General features: G+C 39.8%; 1 protein-coding gene across 1 annotated transcript in view; it reads left to right on the top strand.

Moving 5' to 3' along the window:
- The window catches only part of SOCS5 (suppressor of cytokine signaling 5), a 61,562-nt gene extending 53,373 nt beyond the window's left edge, over positions 1-8,189 (top strand). The window contains exon 4 of the mRNA XM_078649664.1: positions 6,102-8,189. Coding sequence (XP_078505790.1) covers positions 6,114-7,721 — 1,608 coding nt within the window. The 5' untranslated portion in view covers positions 6,102-6,113 and the 3' untranslated portion in view covers positions 7,722-8,189. The remainder of the gene's footprint in view (positions 1-6,101) is intronic.
- Positions 8,190-17,704: the final 9,515 nt, after the last annotated feature.

Here is a 17,704-nt window from a genome sequence, read left to right as displayed (position 1 = left end):
TCCTACAATCTCTAAATTGGCTGCCTTCTGAAGCAAGAATACAGCTAAAGATCGCCTGCTTGACTCGCAAAGCTCTCCATCTTAAAGCCCCCAATTATCTTTGCCAAAAGCTAGAACTATCTGGAGGTGGTAGACCCTCAAGAAGTAGTTGAGGACAACCCTTCGTGACAATATCATCTCAAAGCCTTACCGTATCTCAAACTCCAGGACCTGTTGATCAGATCCCTTGCTGGTCCCTTTTTCCTAGCGTTGTGATCTTAAAGAGAACATCTCCCCCAGTGCCCATGCTGGGCACTTCAATTTTGAAAGGAATGTGCTGTGACGTCCTCACCCATGTGCAGGCACCAGCTAGCCCACTACTTGACCTCATCAGTGCTCTCATCAATCCTGACCTCCAGTTCAAGCAGCCCGAAAAGCACTCATAGTTCTCAATCGGGTTACTGTTCATTTCATTCATTCAAGGTGGCTCCCGCCAATTGTCCAGTCTCTCCTCTGGGAGTTCATGGACTTAATAGCCCATCACAGGAGCGGAACTATGGGAATATAGCACTCCCTGCCTTGCATGCTTGGGATGTGGCTGGAGAGGAGGAATTGAACATCATTGTATCAGATTCAGCAGACTAACAAGCTTTGTGCGGCCATCTTAAGCTCTATGCAAGTAACTGTAAGGGCTGTTAACCACAGTCCAACAAAATGGATATAGAAGTAAATTTACTTTTTTTTTTTTTTTTTTTTGCAGAGTTTTATATAGCGCGAACTAGACCCGAACCGAATCAGGTATCAGAGCGCTTTACATTTTTCCAGTTACGTTACATGAGGAGACACTTTCATTTTAGGCACGGGGAGATTTAGTGATTTGCCCAGAATCACAGGAGGTTTTGACATCGTTATCGAGACTCGAACCCAGATCCCCAGGTCCAAGGTCGAGCGCCCTAGCCGTTAGGCCAACTCCTCTCCCCTACTTAATAACATGGCAGTTTTGTGTCGGGTATTGATGAAAAACGAAACACTTTTATAATCCGAGTACAAGCAAATAATTACACCAATTTCAGCATATGCTGATGTAAAGAAGTTTTAGACCGACTTGCACAGTTACCAGCAGTCCTAGAAGAAATTCTGGGGGAAGTAAGGAACTTTCCGATCGTTAAACACTGGGCAGCCTGCCACACTAGCGTGCTTTTAACAACCTCACCATCCCCAGGAGTCTCATAGGGTGAACTCCATCTTGCGCAGAGGAGACGGGGGGGGGGGGGAGAGGAGAGGAGAGGAGAGGAGAGGAGAAGAGAGAGAAAAAAAAAAACACACTTTTGAGCAGTGAGGTAAGTCCAACCCGGGAACCTAACACAGAGTCAAGGAAGGAAGGATGGACTGGAATCAGCTACTACTACACAGCCGAACACTCAACGCCCCCGTCCCCCCACCCCGCTGAAGCTGTTGAAGAAGGAGGGCAGGTGGGACAGGAGCGGTAGAAACAAGATCCAGGGCCTGGGCACCTAAGTACGCACTTATCTGTGCCCCCCTCCCCTTTGAGGAAGAGGGTAACACTGTAGTTTCCTAATAGCCTTGAGTTGGCTGGCGCTGCACCAAGTGAGTGGCATAGTTTCAACCTAGAACGAAGAGGGATGCAGCCTGTCAACAACACCAACGAGGCATACTTTCGTTAATGAGACCCACTGCCTCTCAGAACATAGTGATGACTACATGTGGAGGCATGGTATGCTGCTAGGAAGGCCTGGTCAGAAAACCCAACCGCCTGGGGTTGAAAAGTCAACATTCACCCTGGGAAGTATTCATATGAAGGCAAAGTTTGATGAAGAAATCCATGCTCCAGCTCTGTAGCTTATGTTCGATCAAGAAAAAGAAAGTACTGAACCACAGGTAGAAACTGAATGGACAGTAAATAAGACTTGTGTAGATCCCAGAATTGAACACGAAGGGGCCTCAGAATGTAAAAGTTGATAAGGGCCCTGCCGGACCTGGAGCGAGTAGTGTCTGATGACGTCTTCTGTATCAAGTTCCTACCAGTCTTAGGAAACCAGGTATCATAATCCACCCTGATTACATTTAATGCAAGGCTTCTCCCCACAAAAATACTAGAGACTAAAGAGCTGTTAAGAAGCTGGGGATATTAAAGTATTTTCCATTTTCCAGGAGGACTGCTATTCCCCTTCCCCTAACTCAAATCTACTCTTTCTCCAACCCCCCCCCCCCCCACAGCAAGACCACTCTATCAAGGGGAATGGCCCTACAAAATCAATATTGAGAGAGAAGTGCGGCTTCTCGGGTCGTTGGTGTTTGACATTTCACACAAAAGTGGATTACCTGCCTCCCACACAGAGAAGAACTATTGTTAGGCAAAAACACGCGTGCTGGAGCTGGCTCCCTATCTGTGGCCAACCACACGGACTGAATAGCAATGAATCCGACTGTCGCCACTAAGAAAAGAGTAGTCTACCATTATGCTCCTGGAATCTGACAGCATTGCTGTCAAAAACGGAGGATGCCCCTTCAGTGGATTTCTTTTAAAGCATTTGATATTATAGCGATTCAAGAGATCTGAGTTTATCTAACTTTTGTGGGAAACAGCAGGTTTGCATGCACAAGCAGATCCTTTGGAATAGCCAAAGGTGGACTAGCCATATATGTGAGCTCCAAGCTATCTGCAAAGATAAGTGTTGTACATACAAGAACAAGAACCCTGGTAATTGGCCTTGCACTTAGATGGCTGGTCACAGCAGCTGGAAACCCCTTTGTTTCTTGTGAATGTTTATAGTCCATGCTAAGGAAAACCTGCGATAGTGGATACACTAATCTGTCATGGTGAGACCCTCCTGGAGAACCATGCTGCTTTGCACCTTGCCCTTTGCAGGTCCCTAGCAGTACTGGGTCTTTTCCCTACTTTTAGGAGGAGGAGGCCTAGGCAAGGCCCCCCAGGGATAGGCGTGATGCATCCTTGTTTTTAAATCTAGATCTAATGGTCAAATGTATGATTAGTTTTTCTTGGTTTTATGTTCATGGTTTTTATTAACTAATAAACTATGCTTTGCTACTAGGCCCTCCTTGTCTGTGTGCGGTTTGCCACAGTCGGTGCAAAATAATTGCAATTTGTTGTAAGTGAACCCAATATTATTTTAGCTTGAAATCTGTGCTCTAATTTGATTTCAAATTAACATCTGTTTAAATGTTGCTTTATTCCGGTTTCTATGCAAAATCTAACCTGCATCTGTGAATTCTTAAAGTAGAACACTATATAAAGGTTACACCACAATAAAGATGTATTAAATGTGTACTTTTCTTTTGTACCCTATGGCCCTTCCTCTTTCTTCATGTATACATCCTCACTTTTCAGTTTTCATCACATTTTCCCTGTGTGGTTAACTAGCCAACCTCAAAATTCAATTATTGCAACCATGACTGACCATTACTATAAAATAAATCGGTAGAACAAAGAACTCCTAAATGCCATTAAATTCTGGCATCTCTTTTAGGAAATTCCTCCAAGTTGGTTGTCTGTCAGATGCAAGGTACAGCGCATTTTTAACCAAAGCCATACTCTGAATGGCCTTACTTTGTCGCAATGAGATACCTATTAAAGTTCCCTACATCTGCTAACATTTCTTATTCTACCAAGTCTCTGGTACCATATCAAGTTTTGTGCCATTTAAATTAGTTAGTCCTCTCCTGAAGTATTCTGCCCTACCACCTTTGAGTTTAAATGCGATGTCATATGTCACCATATTGTTATGTAAACACCTCCTCTGCAGATAATCTTAAATACCTCTTGCATTTCTGTACAGCACTTTCAGAAATGCAGTAAAGAATTTAGTATTCCTAAAAAAACTGAACATGCAAATAGTTTAATATCTAATACATATCTAAATAAGAGTAGCTAAATAAATACTTGGCAAAAAAGGAAGACAACAGGTGAGGGTTTGAAGGTTATAAGAAATGCAAAAAATATTACTAATAAACACTAAATGGAAAATATGTTAACAAAAATCATTGGAAAATCAAAAATAGTTACAAATGCTAAATAAAATAAAATAATTGGTGTTAAAGAATTGCTTGGCTATTCAAGGTCCAAACATGAATCAAAATGTCACAATTTAAATAATGTTGGAACCACAATGTCACCAATAGAATAATGTTAAAAACCTTAAAAGGCAGTGGAAAACACAAAAAACGCGAGAAAGTATTAAAGGTTTTTTTTTAAAATAAATATATATCTTTTTTTCAACAAAAAGCACAGTAAAATTGTCTGATGGTACTGGAGAGACTGTCCTAGGCGGGCTCCAGGATAGTTGGATCTGTGTAGAGGCAGGCCTCTATCACACATGGGCATTTGCTGAAGTATTCCAAGCATTACAAACTCCTAAACCTGAGGTGCTCAGCATGTGAATGCTACCAGCTAAAAGTTGTAGTTCTCTCAGGGTTCCAGTTCCATTTTGGTAGTTGATTATTTTTTGTTTTTTAGTGATGCAAACTGCACACTTGGTACCTGGTGAGGCTGCCTCACAACCAGATCCCTTACTGTCCGCTCCACAAGCAGTTGAAACATCAGTTGGGGGTCCCTAAAACCTTTGAGAGAGATCATTTCAGTGTACACGGTTCAACACTAGCTTGATTGGTTAATATTGAGCCATCTCCTAATACAAAGATGAGTGTTTTGTTTATGCTTATAGGTAGTTATACTTTCCTCAGATCTTTTTGAAATCTGTATGACCACTCACCATTGACTCTTCCACTTGTGGGGGATACGATAGTAGTTGCAGCATAGGAATGGAGTTCACGCAAGACCAGTTTGCTTTTCACAACTGGTCCCGTTATGGTTTACTGTTCCAGCTCTCCGGAGTACAACACAGATCAGCAGCTTCCTCTTCACCAGATTAGTTTTTCCAAGGCACATCTTCCATTGGAAAATACCAAGCATGTCAACTACCCACAGCCGTTGCTGACCTGCAACTCACACTAATGCATTGCGTTGGACATTTTATTGACTAATCTATTCATGTCTTTAGTTAGAGATGGTCTAGCCTAAGAAGCTAATTACTCATCGCAATCTCTTCCAGCAAAATATTGTAATTCATTTTTTATATTTGGTTTCAAACTTATCCAATGACACCGCAGACATGTGGGTAAAATGAAAATGGTGTTTTACCAATGGAAAAGAGGTGTTGTTAAATTAAATGCTCCTACCGTCCCAAAGGTTACCTTAATGTAACCAGCATACTCCACTTGTGCTTGTGAAAGAAATGGACCAGTCCAGGTAGATCATCAGTAGAAGCTTCAGTAAAGAAGCTAGTCAAATGCTCCTGGCCGGGGAGGAAATATATTCATCCATCACTTGTGCTGATAGACGTTATCTGCACACTACTTGCAGATTTCAGCAGGGTAATTTATTGTACGCTAAATTTGATTTCCTTGCTCTGTTGAGGAGTGAGCTCCATGAGTTTTTTCCGACTAGGAAATTTTAAACTATTGTTGCTCTTATTTATGTTTTTTTAAATAACATTTAAATTAGATTTTTGGCTTGTTACAAACAAAACTATCTTTCCCCTGTATATATCATAACATTAGGATCCTCCTGGCCTTACATTGTAACTGCATTTCCAAATTGTGGCCCACACCTATGTTAATTCAAAGCCTGATAACTGAGGCTTTGAACTGAGGAATGGTGCCTTGTGCCCTTATTTAGTTAAACTAAAATAGGATGGCTTTTAAATTAAACATCAGCGCAATCCCATTGTGGCAGTGATGCTCTGACAATGTAGCAACATAGTCATATCACATAGGCTGTGTTCCACAGACCCCATCATAGGTAAAACTGAAGGGTCTACAAAGCAAAAATACTAGGTATTTTTACCAGAGTAGATTGAATTTTCTTCACCCAGTCCAGCAACTTGATGTTATTCTAAAATGTTTGGATTCTAGTGACTGTGAACCAAGACCTCTTCTCCTACATGCAATATTGCTCTTTGTTATAATAGTGCTTATGTTATGTTGGCAATGTTCTTCTTTTCCGATCCAGATTGCAATGTTAACATTTAAATATGAAATTAAAATTGACATGCCTACTGACGGTTTTCTTCTTTTAAATGCAGGTGAACAAGTTAATGGATAAGTTGAGCAAGATGTGGAATAACTTTAAGTACCGATGCCAGAGCCTCTTTAACCATGAGGGTGAAAATCGCAATGAATCTGTAGAGGTGAATGCCAAAGAGTGTTTTTCGAAAGATCAAAGTGATGGTGCACCAAATGTTGATGTGCAGCCACCCAGCAGTCCTTTACGGGAAAACATTGGTTTACATCTTGCATTGGGCCCTTTAAATAACTCTCTCAGGCGGAGTCAAAACTGTGCCGCAGAGATTCCACAGATTGTTGAAATAAGTGTTGAAAAAGAAAATGATTTGACAGTATGCAGTGGGACCCGAATTGCCCGGAGAGACTCATACACCCGTCATGCTCCTTGGGGGGGAAAGAAAAAGCATTCATGTTCCACCAAAACACAGAGCTCAGTTGACACAGACAAAAGATTTGGAAGAACGAGGAGTGGACTGCAAAGAAGGGAGCGAAGGTATGGGGTTAGCTCTGTTCATGATATGGAGAGTGTTTCAAACAGAGCTGTTGGAGCTCGATCATTGCGTCAGCGACTGCATGATACTGTAGGTTTGTGTTTCCCCATGCGAACTGGGAGCAAACAGACTCGATCTATGTTTGCTACTAAAAGAAAAATCCATCTCTCTGAACTGATGCTGGAGAATTGTCCATTTGCCCCTGGATCAGATCTTGCTCAGAAGTGGCATCTAATTAAACAACACACTGCTCCTGTGAGCCCTCATTCAACCATTTTTGATACATTTGATTCTACTTTGATTTCTGCTGAGGACGAAGAGGATCGGCTTCGAGAGAGACGAAGGCTCAGTATCGAAGAAGGAGTTGATCCCCCTCCAAATGCTCAAATACATACATTTGAGGCCACAGCACAGGTTAACCCCATATATAAACTTGGACCAAAATTAGCTGCTGGAATGGCTGATTCTCCAGGTGAGAGTAGTGCAGCCTCACAGGGGAACAGTGAACCAGAAGGGGACACAACTACTCTCTGCCTACAATCGCGTAGGCAGAAGCAACGCCAGGTTTCCGGAGACAGTCATGCCCAGACCATCCGACAAGGTGCTTGGAAAGTGCACACTCAGATTGATTATATACACTGCCTTGTACCAGATTTGGTTCAGATCACGAGCAATCCTTGTTATTGGGGCGTGATGGACCGTTATGAAGCAGAAGCACTTCTAGAGGGCAAACCCGAAGGCACTTTTTTGCTCCGGGATTCTGCACAGGAGGACTACCTCTTCTCCGTGAGCTTCCGTCGGTACAACCGATCATTACATGCTCGTATTGAACAGTGGAATCACAATTTCAGTTTTGATGCCCATGACCCTTGTGTGTTTCACTCCTCCACAGTTACAGGCCTCCTTGAACATTATAAAGATCCGAGCTCATGCATGTTTTTCGAACCATTGCTTACTGTTCCTCTCAACAGAACTTTTCCTTTTAATCTTCAGTATGTCTGCCGGGCAGTCATCTGCAGATCTACCACATACGATGGAATTGATGCACTTCCATTGCCGTCAATATTGCAAGACTTTCTAAAGGACTATCACTATAAACAAAAAGTCCGGGTCCGCTGGTTGGAACGGGAGCCTGTTAAAGCAAAATAAATAGCAACCGCTTTAAGAGCCCACGAGACTTTTGTTACAGATCTGCTACATTGTGCTCCTAACAGAGGAGTCATAAGCACATGTGTGACAGAGTTTAGAGTTCTTACATAGTGTACAGTTGAGCTTTCCATATTTTAGTTTCTTCTTTCTCCTGCTGTCTGGTTCAATCATCAGAGCTCAAAAGAACATTGCAGGACACTAATCTGCATGTGTTCATCAAGGCCGAAACTAAAATATCCTTACTAATCTCTCAGTTGTTGTGTTCCTTTAACCACAGTAGTAGCAATTGAAGCATGGGCTTTTATCAGTGTTACATTTGAACTTCCTAAAGAACACACTCACTTTTGAAGTTTTCAAAATCGGTTTCTTTGTGAAACGCTCCTCTCTAATTAAGATTAATCTGTAACTACTTAATGTAGTTGTATGAATAATGAAGGAATTAAAAAGGGCATTGTAATAGCAAAACTATTTAATTGGTGCCTTACTTCTGGCAGATAATTGAATAACTGCAGTTGCTTAATGCCACGTTTTTCACATTTTTGTACTTAGGCATTTACTGAAATCAAAGACCGGCTACACATAATTTGGATTCCTACGTGTCACAGAAGCCGCTATGTACGCATTTGTGTTTACATAAGGCTGGAGTGGGATTTACATTTTTTTTAAAAATCCAGATAGTGAAGAAATAATGTTCGAAATTTAGAGAAATATTTTAGGGCAGTAATACTAGGTGTTTGTGCTGAGCTTTCCTCCGCTAAGTGGGTGGGTCATAACATGAAATGTTCCATTAAAAAATGTGTACGCTGGAAAATCTGAACACCTATTCCTTATAAGTGACAGAAAAGTTTCAGAATTGTAAATATTTTGTATTTGCATTAGCACTTTATGACACTTCAGTACTTTAGAAAGTCATGCTTCATGATGACCTCTGGCTAAATGTAATTTTAAATCACAAAAGCATTCGGAAAGCGTTTGGTGGAACATAAATACTTTCAGCAGTTTAAGCGAAGTTCCTTTTTCCAACTAATGATGTTTTGACCACGTAGTACTGGTTACTGTTCCCTAGCTTCTTTACCAACTTCTACAGAAAATTTCCTCTTTTGATGGAAAGACTGTGAGCTTGTGACTGACAAGCTGGAAAAATAGACTATATTTGTATGCAACATTATTTTCTGTTCTGTCTGTCTTTCTTGTGGTGCCCGTATATGGCTTTTTTTGTGGCTGCTTCTCGAATAAGTTTAGTTTTCTGTGGTGTAAGCTAGTTATAATGCTTGCATTTTCTGTAGCAGCTAATTGAGTTAAGTTTATCATTATATGAGCTCATTTCTCAGTTAGCAAATTAAGTGCAGATATATGGCGTGAATTATAGTGAAAATAAGCTTCGCTCTGATGCAATTGTTACACATTTTTAGAAATCTTCACCTTTTATGTGTCTCGGTGTATATTGTGGACTGTACAGTTTCCTTGTAGTTGCATTGTTGACGTTTCCACATCTTGCTGGGGTTAATTAGCATTGGTTGCACATCTTCCTTTACTAGTAGGGATGTTAACTTTCTAAACCGCCTCCCAGCGCCCCTACCCTCACATTGTATTGAGAGTACTTTTGGGCTGTCCTAACATAACAGATGACTTATTTACTCCATTTGTTATGAGCTTTGGGACCATTTAAACATCTCCTCAAAATATTCCATCTTTATTTTGATTTAATTGCCAAAGATTATTTTTAAATACTTGTGTGCAAAGGGAGTCTAAAAAAAGTTTTGTGATCATTCTTTCCCAAACATTAGTAAACCAAAGTATTTTACACGTATAGTTTGATCCTTGTTAACTTTATGTGCAATAGAGTTGAAACAGTAAAATGGGGTTGAATTCCAAACATTTATTTTTTCAAGCCTATAGGGATTCTGGCAATTTACATTGTAATTAGCAAATACCTGGGAGGAGTATGAAAAGTACCTCTATGGAAAGTGTCCTGAGGAGCATGTATTTGACCAATAGCATTCACTTCTCAAAAGACACCAAGTATGCTTGTAGGAAACTGAGCCCTAGCCTGTTGCCTCTTTTGTAGCTAACGCACTTTGTCACATTTCAGATGTTGAAAACAAATATATGAACATGCGTACATGTTCTATGATTTTTATGTGAAAGTGTAAAACTAATAGTAACTTAAGTGAATATGTGCGTGCGTATGTATGTAGTGACTATGAACATGACCTTTTCAGTTACAAAAATATCTGACTTGCTCCTTAAACTAAATCACCAGCATGAAATTGCACCAAGTGTCAGTAAGCTGCGTCTCTCTGTATTTCCTGTTCATATCCTTTGAATGAGCTTGCGATAGTTCTGTATACATTCAGTGTGAAGTCCTCTTCCCCCCCCCCCCCGTTTTGTAAAATAATTTAAATGTTTTTGTTTGCACATCACTAGGAATGCAATCTCTTAAAGACAAACACCTTCCACGATTGCTATTTACACAATGCACTGAGTTTATGCGATTACAAATTCTTGTGCTGCTAACTGCTGCTGATATTATTGCCTATGGTTTGGCTTGATAGTTAGATGTCTAAGCATAGAGGCTTGTTTTATGCCATACAAATATCTGAAGGCCGGTGAAAGTGATATATTTTTATAACATTTTTCCAAAAACTATAGAAGCTAAAAATATAAAAGTAATCTACAAGCTAAAATTGAATGCATTTTTCCAGTGAGTGTGCTATCTACAGGCTGTCAACAAAGAAATCAAGATGCAGGTCCCTTTTTGTGGATCAGTTAGATTTACACAGTGAGATTTGCAAACAGTGAAGCTAAACAGATTTTATTCCTTTCTCTATGCAGTGTATTTAGCAAACTTTTGAAAAAGTTTCTTTTGCTTATTTTGAATATTAGTGAATACTTCATTCTTGGTCCGCAGTTTTGTATTCTTTAATTATTTTAAAAGTTTACTCCAGGTACGTTGGAGTATTTGTGAAGAACTTTTTTTGGACATGTCTTTTTGTAAATTCAGTTGTATTTTGAAATCCTGCGCAAATAGCTTTCACAGTTTTTTCATCAGCCTTTTAGCATGTTTATCATTGAGTGCTAAAGACCTTTAAATATTTACATTAATAAATTTATAGATGGACAATCCGTCAAACTTGCATTTCATACTGTATAGTCCTTTCAGTGCTGAGCTTCCAAGCATTTAATACTTGACACATCCTCTAATAGTGCACAATTTCAAAATGAACGTTCTCCATGTGCCATGTATTTTGTTCGTTGTATTGCCATGTGATATCATTTAAACACCCACTCAGCTTCCCATTACTGGACCATTGTAACAGGGTTGTTGGTTGTGAAACATGTTGCCTTCAATGACCATGTCATTGTTTTGAACTCCCCACTTTAGTAGAAACCAAACTTCATATTTTTAAAGTTCCTTTCAGCTGTCCAAAGATTCACATTGGGATAAAATATTCTGCTAGCTTTGGTGGCACATAAAGCCAAAATTGTAACTGCTAAATATTCCACCAAAGTGGCTATTTGCTTAATCAACAGCATTGAATTGGTTGATATGGTGTACATTGCCTGTATAACTATTTATTTTTTATTTGGTGCATGGTTATACATGAGTGAAATGGTGAACCATAACTGAGCGATAAAGGGCAAATATAGTAACCTTTACACATGGAGCACTTTTAAGTCTTGTTATATAAAACAATACGGGGTATGAGCTTAGATTAAATGTTAAGCACTCTTTGTATGTTACCTTTACTATCAATAACAAAGGTGTTGTCTTGCTCTTTAAATGTGCTAAAACTGTGCTCGATACACAGTGTGAGAAGTTTGAATCTCAAAACACATCAAGAAATGTGAAATGTTAACTATTATCTAATTCTGTCATCTAATATATTTCTGATGTTGTTTTCAGTTCCAAGTTTGTGTTTTGTGACTAAATTGGCTACTGTGCTATCTTCTTATTGGATGGTCTACTGCAAATATTTTCCCCAGTTCATGGTAAATAAACCTCACAATAAGCTTAAAAAAAACTGATTGAGCCATTTGAAAGTCCTTATACCGGCATATGTATTGACTACCTATTACTATTCATCATTGCCATTCTTCAAATAGGCATAATATTTCCCGACCAAGCTGTCCAGTTTGTTCTAGTAATACATAAAACATCTTGGGCTTCGCTGTTTTAAGTCTCCTGGTCAATGTACTATGACATTTGCTGTCCGTTTTGTTCAGCATATATTCTTTATTATTATTTATATTCACTTTTTGTATTGCTTCTGGTAATCAAACCTTAAATGGAAAAACTTTGTATTGACTCGATGTCCAGTTCTTATTTTTTTCCAGTATATCATAGCGATGATAACCAGCAGGAGGTCTGAAAAGGTTACAGTGATTTACTGAAGAATGCTCTCTGTGGTTCTAGAAGATCCACTGGCAATTTTTGGAGGCTGTTGCATCCTCCAGCTTTACATTACTTTAGGACCATGCAATTTCTATAATCCAAAAAAGGAGTTCTCTCTGTTATAACTTCTATGTTCCCTTTGGGGAGCAAGGGTAACAATGGCGTATTCACCTTTAGTTCTGTATCTGATTTTCAAATAGGCAACATTCTTGTTTTATGAGATTACAAGTATGCTTTTCTTTTTCCAATCAGCAAAAATGTACATAGCTTAATTTTATGCAGGCATTTATGTCTTGCTATATACAATTTCCTCATAGTTTTTCTTGCTCTCTAGCAGACACCGATCCACAAACAGTTCCTTTGTTTTTAGGAGAACTGTGACTATACTAAAGTGTTACATTGTGTGCATGTTCTGTAGAGCGGATGTCTTTTATACGGTCTCTGGCTGTCCCTTGGTTGCCTGAAACTGTCTTTGCCACCATGTTTAATGATCTGCATGGGTGACGCGTGCTCTTTCGGTCTTTTCTGTCCTCTTTCAGTACATGAACTATCAGATGTAATGTGGGACTTTGTTGGTTTAAAGCTAGAATCAATGTATTTAAACAGCTGCATTTTTAAAAGATGTTTTATGAGACTTTGTTGTTTATGTTGTCTCAAATATGTTTTCATTGATAAAAGGATGAAAAAATTGTTATGTGGCACATTTAGTGACATTAATCTTTGAGTATAACTAGGATCGCAAATGATCAGAGAGAGAGAGAATAGAAGCAGCCTATTAAGTTGAACAGTCTCATAATTCATTTGTAAATGCAGTATATTTTGTAAAGCGCACAGCTGCCCCAACGGGGCGTCCCGGATCTGTATAACGCTGTGGAACCCTTCCTGGCTCTCCCTGTGAGATGCCCCTCCTGGGTACCCCCAAGGTGAAGCCAGGCCCAGTGTTGTAGGGGCCGTTGTGGAGATTAAGCAAGCTATTGCCCAGAGTTGCAGCGTGGGACCCATGGTTAGAGTAGGCGCCGAGGCGAGAATTATCGAGTCTGCGGACATTAAGCTCAAGACCCTGCCGCGTCGGGACTTGAACCCTGGTCCCGGGCCTGATCTCTGCTTCAGAGTCTGCCGCTCTAACCAGTGAGCCACACTTTTCAATGCAAACATTTTGAATGCTGAAAACATTCTAGGTGATAATTGTGGATAACTCTGCTTGACAAAGTGTGGCATGAAAATATGTAATGCCACAGAATTCACATAGGTTTACACAACAAATACATAACTGTGTGATAAATAACAAGGTTTCGTCTTGTAATTTAATGAATTGATCGTCAGAAAAGGGCTTTTTTTATAATAAAAAAAAGCCAGAAGGAAATGGTGAATTTAATAAGGGAAGGAATTCAGGAAAAGGATTCTTCCACAAGCACTTAATTTGAAAACTTTGCTTCTGTGGGCATGTCATGGTATAAACAAACGAGTAGCTATAAGTTGTTCCCCATATTGTTTAACAGAAAAATGTAAACCAAGTTTGGCCAGAGCCCGAGAGCTTTTTTGAGTAAGTGTCAATACCCTTTCCGACTTGGGTGGTAGTGTGTTAAAACGAACTATCGCATTTCACAATATTTGGAATAAAGAAAGAATAGTTAAAATAAGAAAAATTGTGACATGTATGAAATATAGACGATCCCAAACTATTTACCTGATAGATGCACATTGTCTTGGAGAGAGGAAGATGGCAGAACAATTGTGAGGCACCAGGCAAAAGTACAGGTGGGATAAGGGGCTCAAAACTAACTGGGAGAAGGAGAGCCCAGCACAGTTCAGTGAATGAATTGTTCTAAAACGAAATATGCGCGCCAAAATGAGCAGTGGGGTTTTTGAGAATTTCTAGCTCTTTATTATTATTTTTCACATCAAACATTTCAATAGTGGTCTTTTTTTATATTTTGCTCGCTGCATTTTACTTTAACATAATAACATAGAATGCCGTTTGCACACGTTTAAAAAAAAAAAAATCTTCTCTAGAAATGCTTCCACCATTGTTCTCTTAAACACGGTTGTCTTTTTGTCACTCTCTTACATGGCCTAATCCCATCAGTATTCCGCTAAAGTTAGGAAGAGACTTTGAATGTATGCATGCCTTTAAAGGAGGAAATCAATGATTGGGGAAGCAAACTTCTTCAAATAGAGTGCTAACGTTTGTTGGCAAGAATTTCTTACCTTAAAATCAGTTGTCTCCAGGTGTAGAAGGGATTCATAAATATTTGTACACCATCAAGTATTGACCCAGCATAAGGTCTTCATACATATTTATGATGACACTTATATGCTTTTATGTTGGTCACCTTTTCTGCAGTACAGTCTCGTTTAGATGTTTGCCTTCTTCTTAAAGGTTTTTTTCTGAGATGTTTGTCAGTATGCTACCATTGAAAACCTCAACAGAGTTCATTAAACTGTGATTGACTCAATGTGCCGTAGCATGTATTGTATTAGTTTCATCCATCACACAAACTCTGGTACAACAGTTTATTTAGTTGATGAATCTGATGGTAGTTTGGGAATGAGTGATGAAGGTCTTCGTTGTTCCTATTGTATTGGATAAAGGTGGCTGTTCACTGAAGCTGAAACACCAGCAGAAGCCCTTCTCTACATCTCCCACCCTCCACCAGTCAAAGCCCCTTTATACCCTTTCAACTTCAGCATCTCTAGACTCAACAGACACCATCCTTCGTGCAATAGTATTAAAGAGACCACAGTTATGGTTCTTCATTCACTGAAAAGCAAGCACCTTCTAATAGGTCTCTAGAACCACCCAAATGTTGATCTCCCAGAAGGCTCTGCAATGAAAAGTGGGGAGATATCATTCCATCTGCCTCTGCCACCATAAATCATCTGCAGGTTTAATATAGTACTGTCGGTCTTTAAGAAATCTGCCATTCTGGGTCCCAGTCTGCTCCCTCCCTAACATGTCTTGGCTCCCATCTGCCCTCTGTAGTCCCACTGTTTTTCTTCAGGTCTGCCCCATGTCAGCTGTCAATTAGATTGTCAGAGCTATGCTCAGATCAAAGCCTTTCTGACCATGATAAACTGCTCTGGTACCACTGAATGCTGCATCTGCTGTACAACCCCAAGATTTCCCCTCATTTGAGGTTGTTCTGCAAGTTAAGATTACACACAAAGTGGACGTTCATGGGCTTTCTGCCATATTTTAATTTATTTATTCACAAGGACCTTTGATCTCTGGATTATTGCTGGGAGTGATGTGAGTTTGTGGAGAAAAAAAGCAGCCATTAGAGGACCGTGACGACCATGGTCTCTTTTCCCCAGTTCCTTTACAGGTGTGCCTACAGCCTGTGAACTTAACTATTCACCTGTGCTGGACCAACAATTCAGCAGAGCTGGAGTACTCCATGCATTATGGTAGACCCATGGGACTTGTCTTATTTCACATGAGTTCTAAAGTGACAGATGCTCTGGATATTGGCTTCAAATGTGTCACGAAAAGAACACGTTCTAAAAGAACTTTTTAGTCTGAGGTTAGTCTTTCATAAAGGCACTTCTATTACCAGGTCTCACATTAACATAAATAAGCCTACCGTTTGATGGAGAATTGATTATGTTGGATTTGTTTGGGTAGACAGACGTTCCTTGATTGTCAGAGACTTGGTTCCACTGCAACAAACTTCATACATATGATAAATGCCCTCTGCCTGTGGAAACCTGCCATGGGTGTAGTTCTCTGTCTTTAGAGGGATGTCTTATTTGGCAGGCTTGTTGATGAGCAACAAGTAGAACCTAAGAACATCAAACTCCATCTGTACACCCTGGCACCGAGGGCCTTTCAAACTGGTTTTTGTCCTGCCCCCCTTCCTCTATGTTAAGTAAACATTATGCGGACTGTTGGTGACAGTATCATCATAATGCACTGACTGCCAGTGTGATCCATTCAGTCAAGACAACTGAAGTCTTGAAATTGTTGCAGCTTTTGTGTGCTATCCACCTATGCTGTGCAATTTTATAGTTGGTGACAGGCATCTTTAGCTGATTGGAAGATCTCATCTTAATGGTACAAAAAAGGTTCTATACAAATAAAACAAAGAGAAAGGGGGATTTTAATCCGCCTCCTTCAGTTATTGCCTTTTATTTTTTCATGCTTTGCCATTGTTTGGATAGACCGTCCAGGGCCATGGCATTTCAAGGATGGTTACATAGTCCAGATTGTTTTCCCAATAGGTTTTTGTGATGGAGTGTCATAAGTATGTGCTGTACACTATTTTGCTTTCTGTGCCTTTTATGTTCCCAAATTTTAGATGTCAGCCCCTGGCTCCTTTTCCTAACACTCTTCTTTACGGGTGCAGCTCAACTCTGCTAATGGGGTCTGTTTTGTAAACTAGTCTTGCTCCCAGTTTACATAGACTTGTCCAGTATTTTGCTTCTTTATGAGGTTTTATTTGTATGACAGCTGAACGCAACACACATCGCTCTAACATTTAAAAACACTTCTCTTAACCAAATCCCAGGCCTGTTAGCTTTGCTAGTGCTTTGTTCTAGTTTGCTAGATCAAGAGTCCTACTTTTCAGTTCCCACAGTGATGAAGTTTAGAAAGGTCTTAATTTAAGAAACTAATAAAATATTGTCTCTCACTTGAATCTTGATGGCAGATTCATTTGAGCACATGCAGTCTAGTTTCTTGAAGATTCTGATGGTTGCCATCTTTCTTGTGCTAGCCGTTTCTGCTTTAAAAGTTAGCTGCCATCACCATCTGCATAAGCTTCTTTTTAGGTCGAGTCTGGGCAGTGCATGCGCTGCTCTGCGAGGCATGTGGTATTAGAGTATGGACTTGAAGCTCTGCCCACTCCCGCCCATATTTTTCATTGGCTTGTCATTGTCCTTTGTAAAACGCTGGCTTCTGATTCGTTAATAGGCTTGTTAGTCCCTCCTTAGTACCGCCTTGTCTTCATTTGTAACCTCCCATGAGGACTTGCCCTTTTACTTCTGTTGTTACACAGTATGTCTTATTTAATCTGTAAGCAAGCACTGTATTATTAAATGAGTTTCTCCTACTGCATGCATGGCATGCTCTCCTGCAACAATTAGCACTCCGTGCATGATCTTCTTTTAAATGAAATAGGTCTCACATTTACAAGAGTTTGAGCTATTGGCCTTGTAAATGAGAATGTCTTTTAATTATATGTTAATTATCAAACCAGATAAACAAAAACATTGTAATTTACAATACCAATAGCTTAAACTCTCTCAAATGTGAGACCTATTGCATTGCATTGCAAATGTTTATTTGGACTGCCTCAAAGACAGAGACATCTTGAGAATTCAAATGCCTTTCATCCAGTGATCATCAGAGTTCAGGAAGGTTGATAAGCTACATATGTAGGCGTTGTTGGATCAAAGTAGGTGACCAGACTATATAGCAGTCCATGTTATAGTATTTCAAACGTCATTTGGTCAAAAGGATATCCGGCCCAATACATTTGTGGTAGATTTACAGCTATGGACTTACACTGCTGTGTTTCTATCTTGAACATCTGCTTACCTAGTCCTCTAGTCATACAGTTACATGGTATTGCTGTACACATTCTGC

Source organism: Lissotriton helveticus, chromosome 6 (assembly GCF_964261635.1).
Source record: "Lissotriton helveticus chromosome 6, aLisHel1.1, whole genome shotgun sequence".
NCBI lineage: Eukaryota > Metazoa > Chordata > Amphibia > Caudata > Salamandridae > Lissotriton > Lissotriton helveticus.
The sequence above is the reverse complement of the archived record's forward strand: the minus strand, read 5'-3'. Positions and strand labels throughout refer to the sequence as shown.